The 15,790-nt window shown below is 38.5% G+C and overlaps 1 protein-coding gene across 9 annotated transcripts in view; it reads left to right on the top strand.

Moving 5' to 3' along the window:
- The window catches only part of klc1b (kinesin light chain 1b), a 59,142-nt gene that overhangs the window by 26,842 nt on the left and 16,510 nt on the right, over nucleotides 1-15,790 (top strand). For 3 of the 9 annotated variants that reach the window (XM_062058577.1, XM_062058578.1, XM_062058576.1), the window contains exons 8-14: nucleotides 1-36; nucleotides 490-589; nucleotides 1,456-1,508; nucleotides 1,785-1,852; nucleotides 2,193-2,301; nucleotides 2,408-2,416; nucleotides 2,637-2,789. The exon at nucleotides 1-36 is cut by the window's left edge and continues 138 nt beyond it. In XM_062058577.1, the coding sequence (XP_061914561.1) occupies nucleotides 1-36; nucleotides 490-589; nucleotides 1,456-1,508; nucleotides 1,785-1,852; nucleotides 2,193-2,301; nucleotides 2,408-2,416; nucleotides 2,637-2,789 (528 nt within the window). Of the gene's footprint in view, nucleotides 37-489; nucleotides 590-1,455; nucleotides 1,509-1,784; nucleotides 1,853-2,192; nucleotides 2,302-2,407; nucleotides 2,417-2,636; nucleotides 2,790-12,782; nucleotides 14,533-15,790 lie in introns of those variants that run through there. The other 6 variants (XM_062058582.1, XM_062058581.1, XM_062058580.1 and 3 more) reach the window with 4 other exon arrangements.

The raw sequence follows: 15,790 nt of genomic DNA on the forward strand, positions 1-15,790 counted from the left end.
GATGATCCTAATGTGGCCAAAACCAAGAACAACCTGGTGAGAGCTCACCTCTTCAATTTTATGCGTGTCGCGTAGGCAGTGAACAACAGCAGCAAGAGTGTAAGGCTGTTATATTCCGGGTTTAAGAAAGTAATTAATGATTGTAGTCTGCTTCTTGAGATGTATGTGATGCTCTCAGCCGATTCAGTCAAATTCTAAAGCAATTACTTACAGATTATATTTATTGGACTCATGAATCTCACATCCTAAGAAGTGTCTTTGTAATTACTGCCAGTTGCAAACAAGTCAGCAGTTGTCTTGTCAGATGACTTGTGTCACATTGCTCTAAAGCCTCTTGTATCTATAAAATCTAGTGCCACAATGCAATTTGCACAGGTTATTGTGTACATGGGCTGAAGACTATTCCTGCTCTTAGGGAGTGCCAGAGTGAGTCAGTGATCCCATTTGATGCAAACTCTAAACTGTATTTATGTCCTCTCTTTTCTGAAGGCGTCCTGCTATCTTAAACAGGGAAAATACAAAGAGGCTGAGATTCTGTATAAAGAGATTCTGACTCGTGCTCATGAGAAAGAGTTTGGATCTGTTGATGGTAAGGTCTCATTGATGCGGTGAAGATTTTCACAACAAACATAATTAATACTAAGTCAACATGAGGAAAATGTAGGAAAACTTTGATTAAACTAAGACCTGTTCCTTTTTTAACGCTCATCCACTATTGTTTCATATTCCACCTACTGTTTATGTCACACCAGCCAGCAGTGATGGACAGATGGTTAAAAAGTGGACGGTGTTCTAAGACAGCTGCCCACCATCTCCATTCAAAGGACTCAAAGACTCTTTCCAAAAAGCTTTTGGGGAAATAAAGAGTTTTCTTGTCTGGACTCTATACCATACCATACCAATTTTAGCAATTGTATTGTCCTTCAGTTGAAACTGAACTATTTGGTTGCATTTCTCCAGAGATACAATTTATCTATAAAAAGCATTTGTCAGCTTTTCTTGGAAAAAATCTGACAGATTTATCCTTCCCAGAATCCAATTTACAAGATTTTTCAGATTGTATCAAATGAAACTGGCATCAAAGGCGAAGAGACAACCAGAACATCAGCATTACTCAGCTGCAGTTTGTCTAAATTATAACATAAGAAAAATGTATGAATCCTTTTATTTCTCAGGGGTTTAGTTTGTTATGGTCATACATTTGTCATTAAAACATTTTTCAACTACCTTTTAATGTAATGAGACATTTCTGCATCTTTTGCTCAGGATCCATATTTCACTACACCAAATGTACTTACGCAATTAACAGTGAAAAATTCTGGAAAGGCATTATGTGCCGTGCTCAGCCACTTCCATGCATCATGAGTATTTCGACTTAGACTCAAGAGATCAAGTGTGGGGTTTTCCAGACGTTTTGTGCAGTTTGTCGAACCCCGTGTGTGTGTGTGTCTGCAGCTGAAAACAAGCCCATCTGGATGCACGCTGAGGAAAGAGAGGAGATGAGCAAGGTGAGGGCCTTTATTTAATCCCCCTGTGACATTTACAACCAAAGTACATAAAAAAAACATTTTCCAAAAGGTGTCATTTGAGAAGAGAAACATGTCAGTTGTTACATCATGGAAAGTGAAACCCAATCTTTTTTCATGCTGCTAAAGCTTAGACAGCATAAAATACCCGTGGGCAAATACTGTAATTGTTATATGTACACAAAAGAAATGCTGGCAGTTCAGTTACCGCAGCATCCCCCTTTCACTCTGCCCTCCATGTTTTAATTTTACTTCCAGGGCAAACAGAGAGACAACACGCCGTATGGAGAGTATGGTGGCTGGTATAAAGCCTGCAAAGTCAACAGGTGAGACATATTTTAATGTTTAAACCCTCATTCATAAAGACATTAAAATACACAGCTGACTGTTACATTACACTCTTAAGATATTTTTGGTTTGATAAATGCCAGAAAGTGTCAGCCTTTATACATCATGTACAGTACCAGTCAAAAGTTTGGACACACTTTTCTAGAGCTATTCATCCTGTCATTAGGTGCCTTGTTCAAGGGCGCCTCAGCCTTGAATGCCTATTCTGGCCTAGATCATGTGCTGCTTTCTTAACTAATCACAATACATTCTACAGTAGAACTAAATGTAGTCAGACCACAGTTTCCTTATGTTAATGTGTGTTTATTGTGCATGCAGCCCCACAGTAAACACCACACTGAGGAACTTGGGGGCTCTGTACCGCCGCCAGGGCAAGCTGGAAGCTGCAGAGACCCTGGAGGAGTGTGCTGTGAGATCCCGCAAACAGGTCAGCTGCAGTTCTGCAAATAGACAGTTTGTGTCGCTTCTGGAATGTGTCAGGAGAGTCAATCTCATTATATTTTTCCCCTCTCTCTACACTGCTTTGGATCCAGAGCAACGCAGTAAGTGATAGCCGCCAGAGAACCTCCACCTTCCTTCCTAATCATCACTTTCATTTCACAGCCATACAAAAAATATGATCTCTTCACTGCTTTAAAAGTCACATACATCACTTTAAAACTCTCATGCATCTGCACACTTTCAGCCACTGTTATGCTGTCTATGTTCACATTTGTGCTCGCTCTGATTATGGCATGTTTCTCTGTCTGTTCCTGCCATTAGGGCATTGACCCCATCCACCAGACACGCGTGGTTGAGATTCTGAAGGATGCAGATGGCGACCGACGAAGGAGCAGGGAGAGCCTAGCCAGCGTTAAGTATGAGAGCGGCTCTGAAACTGGCGAGGAAGTGAGTATGGGCGTGGAGTGGAATGGGGTGAGTACACATCCACTTTGATTGAAGCATAGAAGACAGTGGCTCTTATTGGAAGAACAAAACAATCTTGAAAATATCACAGGGAGTCTTGACTGGTACAGAATATCTGCAACATGATAAACATTTTCCACCAATCGTGAGTGTATAATACAAACTAAACACTTTTTTATTGGCTTCTGGACTGGAATGACCATCATCTGCCAGTTCATAAGCTCCCTGTTTGTTGCTTTGTTCTTTTGATGAGGGTTTTTTTACTCCACACACTTTGTTGAAAGATAAAGCTGATTGAGTGTCTTGGCATGGCGACAACATAGTATTAGACCGCATCTCGGTTTGCTTCGGGCTATGTGTTGTCGCTTGTTTTTTGCTGTTATTATTTTAATTAGAAAACTGTTTTTGCTGGCATTGCTTCTGCACAAAAGGAGTTGGCACATGCTCACATTTGGCATTTTGGCAACATTTAATTCATACTTCTCCTTGGATGATAGATAAAAATCGATTATAGATTATGTTACTGTATCCAGGATCCATGAACTATTAACATAATTAAGATTTCCCAGGGCATGCGGTACACAGTCCATCCTGCAGTGTATTGCTTCTTTAGAATGTCTTCTCAGTCAAACTCTCATTATAGTTTTACAATGAGAGAACATTGTTAGAAACCCTGTGGTGAATTTTACATGAGCCTTCACTAAGCATGTTTCAAAGCATTTAATTGGTCAGATTTCTCAAATAATTTGACTCGAAATAAGCTTTCTACAACACATGGAAACACCTTAATCTGTTCGTTTGGCTTTTTAAAAATCTGCTTAACACACCTAAATCATGCGATTGGAAACCGTTTCTCTCTGGCTGTTCGCTTCGTGGAAGACCAACACGTCGCTCTTTCCTACATTATTCACAGGCGAAGACGACCAAGCAGTGTGGTGGGGGTTTGTTTAGGCCAACAAGCATACCAATTCAATTGAAGATAGAGTACGGTTGCTGAAATAAGTAAATATTTGTAAAATATATGATAAGATACAAACCCACCCATTTAATAAGTGCCATAATGTTCTCAAAGAAGACTGCACTTCTTTTGGGATTTGTGCCTATCATTCACTATACCTATGTAAGGCAAGACACAAAATGTTTCTTTTTTTATGCATTCTAAACGTTAAGAAAAGTAAGCCAACAATGGAGTCAATGGCAGGTCATTTATTCCGCCCAGAAAGTCCTCTAAATAACCATCCAAAAAATGCTAACAATACTCCATTTACATTTTGTGACCTGAATATTAACCCAGCATTGGTGATATTGTTATTGTAAGTGTGTTAAGTCTATGACCTACTTTTAGCGGCACATTGATCACAGAGCAACTATCATATATGCTCGCTGTATTGACATGAGCTGGGGAGCTGTTGTCTCGCCTGTCAGCTGGTGAAAGTTAATTCTAGACTATAAATCATGCCTCTCACCTGGATGTTAGAAGAACGTGGCCATAAATCAAGAAGTTGGTAATCTTTGACAGCCAACTGAGACCTGGAGTTGGCAAAGACATACAAAAGACACTGGTATGCACCCAAATTTTTTTTAGCCCTTTGCAAAGACTCTGATTAATTTTTCATCTTAACGGTAATACATGAACACCCAATCAGTCAGCATTCCAGTGAAAGCAGATATTGTATAGTGGGTGTTCTTTTTTTTTGTTTGATGCCTCATGAATTATGCGTGAGTTGTAGTTTGATAGGCAGACTAGAGCAACTCCCATTGACACCTTTGTTAGCTGACTTATTATCGAGTTACAATGCATAAAAAAAGAAAATCATATGTGTGCTTGTCTTACATAAGGATTGTGAATGATAGGCAAATTTCCAAAAAAAGTGCAGTTCCCCCTTAAAGGCCTACTGAAACCCACTACTACCAACCACGCAGTCTGATAGTTTATATATCAATGATGAAATCTTAACATTGCAACACATGCCAATACAGCCGGGTTAACTTATAAAGTGCAATTTTAAAATTCCCGCCACACTTCCGGTTGTAAAACTCCTTTGGATATGATTTATGCGCGTGACGTCACAAAAGCAACGGAAGTGGTTGGACCCCATCGGACCCGATAGAAAAGCCTCTTGTTTTCTTTGACAAAATTCCACAGTATTCTGGACATCTGTGTTGGTGAATCTTTTGCAATTTGTTTAATGAACAATGGAGACTGCAAAGAAGAACGTTGTAGTTGGGATCGATCGGTGTCTTAGCGGCTAAGTACAATACTGTAATATCCGTGATATTTGCATTAGTGTACTGTGTCTTTAAGGGTTTGGGGAACGCGCATGCGCGAGTGAGTTGGCGGAGAACTTGAGTGTGTGTGATCGTGACTTTTGGCTAACAGCAGCTTGTGTATGTGTGTGCGTTACTTTTTGAACTACAACCAGTTACCGCTTGTTAATAAAGCGATAGAGCAATTTGTTTAATGGACACTGAAGACTGCAAATAAGAAAGTTGGAGCCGGTGGAGCAGCGGACTACAGCAACACCAACACCAGGAGGTTGTGTTGTGTTTTGAGCAGGATAGCAAACGCACTACGGTGAGTCTAGCTTTGGCTTCCAAACATTTGATCGATTGCCCGTACGTGCGTTTCGATATGTGCATGTGACGTACGTAACTTTGGGGAAATATATGTTTCTTGCCGACTGATGGCGGCCGGGGTGTCGTCAAAAGCGTACAACGCCCGCCGCTGCATCTAAGTTAGCTACGCAGCTAGGTTAGCTTCTGTTTTTTTAGCTTCGCCAAGCTGAATATTATTAATCGTGTATTTACATGTTCATGGTTTAATAGTATTATTGATCTTCTGTCTATCCATCCAGTCAGGGTTTTTTTTAATTTAGTTTCTATCTGCATTTGAGACTGGCGCTATCGCGTTGGCTACGTAGCTAGGTTAGCTTCTGTTTTTTTTAGCTTCGCCAAGCGGAATATTATTAATCGTGTATTTACATGTTCATGGTTTAATAGTATTATTGATCTTCTGTCTATCCATCCAGTCAGGGTTTTTTTTAATTTAGTTTCTATCTGCATTTGAGACTGGCGCTATCGCGTTGGCTACGTAGCTAGGTTAGCTTCTGTTTTTTTTAGCTTCGCCAAGCGGAATATTATTAATCGTGTATTTACATGTTCATGGTTTAATAGTATTATTGATCTTCTGTCTATCCATCCAGTCAGGGTTTTTTTTTAATTTAGTTTCTATCTGCATTTGAGACTGGCGCTATCGCGTTGGCTACGTTGCTAGGTTAGCTTCTGTTTTTTTAGCTTCTGTTTTTTTAGCTTCGCCAAGCGGAATATTTTTAATCGTGTATTTACATGTTCATGGTTTAATAGTATTATTGATCTTCTTTCTATCCATCCAGTCAGGTTTTTTTTAAATTTAGTTTCTATCTGCATTTGAGACTGCTGCTATCAAGTTGGCTACGTAGCTAGGTTAGCTTCTATTTTTTTTAGCTTCGCAAAGCTGAATTATTAATCGTGTATTTACATGTTCAGTCACTGTGAATGTCCATTTCGCGTTCTCGACTCTCATTTTCAAGAGGATATAGTATCTAAAATGGTTTAAAATACAAATCTGTGATACACAATAGAAAAAGGAGAGAGTGTGGAATCCAATGAGCCAGCTTGTACCTAAGTTACGGTCAGAGCGAAAAAAGATACGTCCATCACTGCCTTTCAAGTCCTTCACTGTAACGTTCCTCATCTACGAATCTTTCATCCTCGCTCAAATTAATGGTGTAATCGTCACTTTCTCGGTCCGAATCTCTCTCACTCCATTGTAAACAACGGGAATTGTGAGCAGCACTACTGCTTGTGACGTCACGCTACTTCCGGTACAGGCAAGGCTTTTTTTTTATCAGCGAGCAAAAGTTGCGAACTTTATCGTCGATTTTCTCTACTAAATCCTTTCAGCAAAAATATGGCAATATCGCGAAATGATCAAGTATGACACATAGAATGGATCTGCTATTCCCGTTTAAATAAAAAAAATTCATTTCAGTAGGCCTTTAAACATGGGACATGATGCCAGGACATCCTACATTTTAAATTTTTTTGTATACGCAAATAAATGAATGCCAAGTAAAAACTATACATGTATGTTTTGTTAGTCAGTAGACAACAATAATAAATAGATAAAATAGATCACATGACTTCAAGACAGCATCGATCACATTAATTCAAAAGACTACATCAACATCGTTATTTTTTACTTTATTTGGTGATGTGAGAATTAAACGTCCATATACAGTGCATCACTTTTTCCACATTTTATGTTACAGCCTTATTCCAAAATCAAATACCGGTACATTAAAACTATCACATGTACATAAGTATTCACAGCCTTTGCTCAATACTTTGTTGATGCTCCTTTGGCAGCAATTACAGCCTTAAGTCATTTTGAATACGATGACACAAGCTTGCCACACCTATCTATGGTCAGTTTTGCCCATTCCTCTTTGCCCATTCTTCTTTGCAGCACCTCTCAAGCTCCATCAAGTTGGATGGGAAGCGTTGTTTTTTTTTTTCCCAGGATAGCGCTGTACATTGCTGCATTCATATTTCGTTCTATCCTGACTAGTCTCCCAGTTCCGCTGAAAAACATCCCCACAACATGATGCTGCCACTACCATGCTGCACTGTAGGGATGGTATTGATCTGGTGATAAGCGGTGCCTGGTTTCTTCCAAACATGACGCCTGGCATACACGCCAGAGAGTTCAATCTTTGTCTCATCAGACCAGAATATTTTGTTTGTCATTGTCGGAGAATCTTTTATGTTCATATTGGCAAACTTTTAACAAAAAATGGCTTCCGTCTGGCCACTCTACTATACAGCCCTGATTGGTGGATTGCGGCAGAGATGGTTGTCCTTTTGTAGGTTCTCCTACCTCCAAAGAAGAAAGCTGTAGCTCTGAAAGGGTGACCATCAGACATCCTGAATATAAACCAACGCTTCCCATCCAACTTGATGGAGCTTGAGAGGTTTTGATTGATTGATTGAGACTTGTATTAGTAGGTTGCACAGTGAAGTACATATTCCGTACAATTGACCAATAAATGGTAACACCCGAATAAGTTTTTCAACTTGTTTAAGTCGGGGTCCAGGTGCTAAGGTGCTGAACTGGCTTTAGATATTTGTGCCAAGCTTGTGGAATCGTATTCAAAAAGACATTAGGCTGTATTTGCTGCCAAAGGTGCATATGAAAAGTATTGAGCAAAGGCTGTGAATACTTATGTAAATGTGAATTTTATTTTTTGTACTTTGAATAAATGAGCAAAAATTTGTAAAGAAAACTCTTCACTCTGACATTATAGGGTATTGTCTGTAGAATTTTGAGAACAAAAATGATGTTTTTTTGTATTTTGGAATAAGGCTGCAACATAGCAAACTTTGGAAAAAGTGATGCGCTGTGAATACTTTTTGGATGCATTGCACATCAATTTAGACAACTTCATTGACTTGTAAACCAGCAATTAAAATAATTCACTGTGTTAATATTAGTTAGTACTAAAATTGAATAGTCAAACAGTTCACCTAAAATAGCGATCTTTTGGTATGTCTCGGATAATCATAATGAGCACATGTCACTTAAACACATTAAAACATTACCAACAACACCAGATGGCAGTGGAAAGTTATAGTTATCCGGTAGAGACGGAGCTTGAAAGCTCCAGGTGCTGGCTTATTAGCATGTAGCGTTTTCTTTTACTACTCTTTTTACATTACCTTATAGCTAAACAAGCTGAAAGGACCACAATCCCCCCTGGTGTACCAGAGGCACACTGCATGTGGCTAAAAGTCACATTAGAGAGAGCGTGTGGAAACTGGGACTTTACATGTATGTGTGAAAAAGAAAGGGAATTGTTTGAGAAATTACACTATTTTAGTGCATAGAAACGTACTGACTGTGCACTGCTCCAGCCAGTTTAAACATGCATGCAGACATGTCGACCTACTGTACCCAAGCCTCAAAACGTGCAATAATGGTGTTTGTGCTTTTACATGGTGCCATATTAACCCGATGTCTGCTGCTCTGAGTCACTTTACATAAAGAGAGGGTGTGAGCACTTGTGTGAATGTGCTTCTCTACACACATTTAAACATGAATACTACAGAACACTGCTTTGAAAAACATGTGGTGGCATGCAGAGGACTGCTGTGCGTGTGATCTGTCATGACCACACCCATACAAACATGCCGCCATTTTTTTGGGGTTGTTTTAATGCTAATTTGTTACGTTACATTTAGCTTTAGACCAGGGGTGTCCAAAGTGCGGCCCGCAGGTCATTTTAAAACAACTTTATTAGGAAAAGAAACTAAGAAGAAAAAAAAAAGAAAAAAAAATCAATGTCATTATGAATTATTGACCTATTCAAGGCTCCAATTACGTCACATTAAATATTTTGAGATATTTTTTGGGGAAAATGTTGCATATTTTGTGTTTGCCATGTAAAAAAAACGAGCTGTTTTTTTTAAAGGGCCTAAAACGAACAAACAAAAAACATAAACAACAATAAAACTTAAGAACATACAATTTAAATCTTTAAAAAATGTTATATTGACAGACCTAATGTTGATCTAGAGATTTAAAAACTTGAATAATAACACAAATAATAATACTGAATAATGACACATTTTTTATATTTTTTGGACCAAAACCCTTTAGGGTCCCCGGGATCAAGCCTGAGTGGAAGCCTAAATGTATATTTTTTATACATATATTTTATTGGTTTTTAAAATAAAAAATATCAAAATGGCCCCTGCTAGCTTTGATTTTTCAATGTGCGGCCCTCAGTGGAAAAAGTTTGGACACCCCTGCTTTAGACCAAAAAAAATGTTTTCCGGCCATCTTTTAATTGACAAAGCTACAGGCATACAGTATGTAACCTTGTCATCCAGTATGTCTAGTCACTGACATACTCTGTAATATATAGAGTTTCTTATAAAAACACAAACATGGAGCTCATTATTTAATCTGTTAAACTTGGTTCTCACAATAGAAGAGAGGATAGGTACCAACAACATTATAGATGTATTAATTATTAATTTGTGTGTGACTGTGTGTATCTTCACAATATGCACGATTTGACTTGATTGATTGCTTCCTGTTTGTCTGCCTGCATGTCTTGTTTCATCCTTGGCCTTTTCTTTGCATCACTAACCTTGTTGATTACGTTTGCCATGACAACCAATCAGGCTTTATAAAAATCTAAATGCTTATTTTTATACTCAGTGGATTGTACTCTTTCCCTTGATTTTCTCTCTGTTCATTAAGCCTAGGTGGGTTGACATGTACCGTAGTTATTTTACAGTGCGCTGAGTTAACAGCGCTTTCGCTCACAGGGAAAGTTGAGGATAATAGTTCACAAAGAGTAGATACATTGAACTAAACCCTGCATAAGCTTCTGCACTGTTTATTTTGAGTGTGTCCATTTCCTTGCTTGATGCTTCATCCCTGCAGTACATACTCACTCGATAGCTGCACTGTCAAGTTCCCTCTTGGGAGATGAAAAACAGCTGAGTCACAGTGACCGCAAACACCCACTTGCCGTATCATTCTCATTGTTAAAGCGCAGCAAAGAAGAGGGGAACTGCAGAGTTACAGTGTAATGATATTACTATGAAATGCTGCTAAGCTTCATTGAGCATGAAGGATAACAATGCAACTCAATACGTTAGTTTGTCATAAATACAGTGGAACCTCCAAAGACAAAAACAATGTGTTCCAGACGGTGATTCACGTCTAACTTGTATTTCACCACCATTTTTACAATTGTGTGTCCTGTGAATTTAACTAATCCGTTAAATTGTCAGCAACATAAAGAGTCACTCTTTTACAACCTTTATTCACTCTACATTAGGGGTATAACAGGACATCTATTTGTATCGGAATTTTACATTACGGAACTTTAGGTGTGTGACACGTTCATTTAAGTCTTGTTTTTCAACCCTTTACCTTCTGGTGAAATACAAAACACATATTGTTTTGGTATTAGTTTATAAATACAATTAATAATAATTGTGCCACCATTGTTAAGGCGAGAATGGTAACAGCACTCCAAAGTAAAACTATTAATCGTGCTCTTATAGCTGCTGTATGTAATAATAATAATAATAAGTAATGACATTTTATTTATATAGCACTTTTCACAGAGAGTGCTCACAAAGTGCTTCACATGGTTAAAATACAACCATGTAATCAAAATAAGCATGTAGCATGATGCAACAACGGAGACACTGAAAATGAAATAATACATATGATGATAGAAATAATTAATATATAAAATAGTAAAAAATGACAATGGTTACGTACCAGTTAGGTAGACTCTTAGAGGGCGCTCATATTCCAAAGAGCCATGATCTTTGTGAATTGCCCTCTTCTTGACTTAAACCATCCAAGATACACACCCTCCATCCATCTTCAACCGCTTATCCGGAATCGGGTCGCGGGGACAGCAGCTCCAGCAAAGACACACCCCATCTATGCAAACACTCGGAGAAAGGGGACAACTCCATCACACAAGGATAATGTAATTCCGTCCGTGCGAAGTGTTACTTGCCATTGGGACAGATATATACTGTACATCCATCCATCCGTTTTCTACCGCTTGTCCCTTTTTGGGGTCGCGGGGGGTGCTGGAGCCTATCTCAGCTGCATTCAGGCGGAAGGCGGGGTACACCCTGGACAAGTCGCCACCTCATCACAGGGCCAGCACAGATAGACAGACATATTTGTTTAATTTGTTCTCTTAAACCACTTTTGGTAACATATCCTCGCTGTTGGTTGTGGTGTTTTATTTTTTTGGTTTAAATTTTTTTATTATTGAGCCGGAAACATACAGCACTGTTAGCCAGTGAGAGAATTGAATCTACTAAAAATAAAATACTTTTTTAAACTTACCTTTACAACTTTTATTGTTGCTCTTTGTTAGCGTTGTTGCACTTAACTAAAAGACACACTGTAAACAAGTTGTTTCAAAAGTACAGCGTGAAAATGATTATTGGCCCCCAGCAGGGCCACCTTAGCCTGAGGGGAGCCCCCTCTAAAACCTCAATGTTAAATCTTCTCCCTGAAGTTGATTCTCTTTAACCAATTTTCTTTTATGAGATACAAAGAATTTCAGTTTATTTGTCATAATGGAGGTGATTATTGTTAGCTTGGAGGCGCGGCTCCACACTGTGTATGGAGACACATAATTAGATGCTAGCTGTTTGTCAGAGCATCGACTAAAAATCAATAGTGTTAGCCAGAGGGGATTAGAGTTTGTGATCGGTAATTAGATGCATTAATTGGTTAAGGCGCCAATCACATACTGTTTTACAAAAATTGGCCGATCGCTCAACTTATCCCTAATATTGACCCATCTTTACATATTTTTAATGCACAAAATCTATCAACTTGAAATCTGCATCCTTCATTTATTTCTTCATGATAATATATGTATATCTTTTTTATTTTCAATTTGAGAATTGCTTTTATTGGTAAAATTAGATGCCAGCATTTTGTCATTTTTGATATGTAACTTTTATTTCAAAATACATTAAAGCTGAAAAGCTAATCAGTTTTGTGTTTTTGCATTTTGTATTCTTACTGTACAAAAAAGGAGCTGAGCTGTGACATTTTTTACCAAAGTACAGAACCGTGAGGATGCTGCACCGTTACACCCCGACTGTACATGATCATGTTTCAAATCATTTTGATTGATCTCCAAATTCTATGACTTTAACACAGTAGACTTTGGAGGTTCCCTCTCATTAAATCACAAACACAGTTGGATCATCTAAGAGAAACGAGGCCTAGTTGTTGATGCTGAAGGCAAAAGGCCTAGTTATTGATGCTGAAGGCAAAAGGAAGTAGTTTATGTAAATGATGGATCACATGTAGGCATGATGACAGGAAGCCCAACCCAGAGCTGGTAATTTTACAACCTGTTTCCTTTTTTGTCTCTTTCTCTCTTTCTCTTTCATCAGGCCTAAGCCATCAAGATTATTCCTCCATCCCTCTCTCCTTCCCCCCAACCAATAGCTAAAGGGTGTGTGTTGTCGCTCCCCCCAAGCTCTTCTCCAGCGCCCCCCTCCCCAGCAGAGAAAGCCTCTCTCCCCTCCCTCGGCTGTCACATCAGTCCACTGTCCAACTGAGAGCTGCCGGGACGTTTGGTCTTCTCATCTCCGCTTCTCCTGGTTTCCTGTCTTCCTCTGGCGTTTTCTCTAGCTTTTCCTGTGACTAATCCCGTGTGGGGAAATTTTCACCTGATTTGCTCACTGAGCATTTACGTACGTGTGTTTGTGTATGTATGTATTTGTGTGTGTTTGTGTGATCTCTCCCTCCTTGCCCTCAGTTTCCTCTTCCCATCAACTTGCTTTGTCATATCACACTTATGCACAATTCATTTTGCGGGAAATAATTGTAGAAACATCTGTTCAGAGACAAAAATAGAAATGGGGGCATAGCAGAAAGCATCATGTCTGCATCGCGTGTCGCCCACTTTTATTTTATTTAAGTGGATAAATCTTATATTTAGCAACATATCTTTTTTTATGCAGCTATTTTTGTGTTAATGTGAACTAATCTCAAGAGATCAAATGCCTAAACGGTTATGGTACTGTATAATTTCACTTGCTCATATGAAAATATATCATGTTGATAGCTAAGTTGGCCACAACAAAAAGGGACTCTTTGTTTTTTTAAATAAAAAAAGAGCTTATTTCATTTTTATATGATTTGTTTACATTTTTATTTTGTTTTTACATTCTTCTTGGCTTAATATTAAGGCAGTAGAATTGAAATATGCGCACTCTTGCGAATATCCCACTCTGACATAAAACAGATAACAAACCTGACGTTGCCATGGTAATTCATTCTGTGGTAGCTATTTTTGTCTTCGGTGTCCTTGCTCTTTCTTGCACTGTTCTTTGTGTGACACATGAACATACAAGGTTGCACTTGCAAAGTGATTTGAAAAACAAAAGCTGCATGATGTTGTAAATTGTGCAGCAGAGACGAACATGAGCATTTGACACAGATTAGAAATGTTAACTATGATCATAAATCTGTGTTTATACACTTTGCCTTTATTATTGTTATTGTTATTTTTCAAGCGAAGGCCGTGACTCACCCACAGTAGTGTTCCAGTATTGTTATGATGGTACAGCATCTACATCGTTAGTGAAACGTGGTTTTTGCTCCACCTAAAGTAAAAGTATTTTTTCATCTACAACATCCACTACAGTTACTTTGCACGTTCTACTAACTGAATGTACAATTTGAACACCTTTAGAAGTGTCATCGTTGGCTGTACTTGTAGTGCATTCACTCTGCAGCTTTTCACTGATCTACTTGCCTTGATTCTTCATTCCTTTCATTAAGTGTGTCTATACCTCTGCTTTACCTTTCAGCTATAGAACTGACCCTGTGCGTCACGTCATAATAACAATAATGTGTTAGTGGAATGCGTATTTATTGAACTGTCTACTCTTTACATACACACACACATATATATATATATATATATATATATATATATATATATATATATATATATATATATATAGCGTGTGTGACTTTATTTCCCAATGTGGAGGAGCATACATGCTTAGGTCTAGTAGCACTATCTTAGGAATTAAAACTGCTTCATATTTACCAGTCTACATTGTGAAGATGATTGCATCAACACTTGTTGTTATCTCAAATAAAGTTTTTTTTCATTTGTGAAAATTGTCTTTTTCAGTCACATTTTTATATTGAAAAATGACAATAGTTAGGTTGGCCGCACATATCAAAAAACAGTATATTTTCCTCAAAAAAATGGCATTGGCAATATTAAAATAGCAGAGTCAAATATTGAAATTCAGGGGAAAAAGTATCTGCAAAAAAGCTAGTTTAAGATCCTCAACATCTGTTTTTAAAGGGGACTATGATGATTGTAACCTTAATGGTCTATATTAGTTATTCTCAAACTGGTACATGTACCACTCGTAGTACGCCAAAGAATAATTTGGTCAAAGTTCAGTGTTTTATTTTCCTATATTCAAACACAGTGTTACTGTTCCAAAAATATTAAATATACTTGTTAAATAAAACCTCTGCCTTGTTTTTAATGAATATTTAGGCCTATTACGCTACTGTATTTTAATGCTGGTCGTTATGGTGGTACTTGGAGAGCCAAGTATTTTCTGAGGTGTTGAAAAAAGTTTAAGAACCATGGGTCGAGATACACTATATTGGCAAAAGTATTTGACCACCCATCCAAATGATCAGAATCAGGTGTCCTAATCACTTGGCCCGGCCACAGGTGTGTAAAATCAAGCACTTAGGCATGGAGACTGTTTTTACAAACATTTGTGAAAGAATGGGCCGCTCTCAGGAGCTCAGTTATTTCCAACGTGGAACTGTCATACGATGCCACCAGTGAAACAAATCCAGTCGTGAAATTTCCTCACTCCTAAATATTCCAAAGTCAACTGTCGGCTTTATTATAAGAAAATGGAAGAGTTTGGGAACAGCAACTCAGCCACAAAGTGGTAGGCCACGTAAACTGACAGAGAGGGTGGAGGAGGAATTATGGTGTGGTGTTGTTTTTCAAGAGTTGGGCTTGGCCCCTTAGTTCCAGTGAAAGGAACTTTAAATGCTCCAGGATACCAAAACATTTTGAACAATTCCCTGCTCCCAACTTTGTGGGAACAGTTTGGAGCGGGGCCCCTTCCTCTTCCAACATGACTGTGCACAAAGCAAGGTCCATAAAGACATGGATGACAGAGTCTGGTGTGGATGAACTTGACTGGCCTGCACAGAGTCCTGACCTGAACCCGACAGAACAACTTTGGGATTAATTAGAAGGGAGACTGAGAGCCAGGCCTTCTTGACCAACATCAGTGTGTGACCTCACCAATACGCTTTTGGAAGAATGGTTGAAAATTCCTATAAACACACCTTGTGGACAGCCTTCCCAGACGAGTTGAAGCTGTAATAGCTGCAAAAG

This window comes from Entelurus aequoreus, linkage group LG09 (assembly GCF_033978785.1).
Source record: "Entelurus aequoreus isolate RoL-2023_Sb linkage group LG09, RoL_Eaeq_v1.1, whole genome shotgun sequence".
Taxonomy (NCBI): Eukaryota; Metazoa; Chordata; class Actinopteri; order Syngnathiformes; family Syngnathidae; genus Entelurus; species Entelurus aequoreus.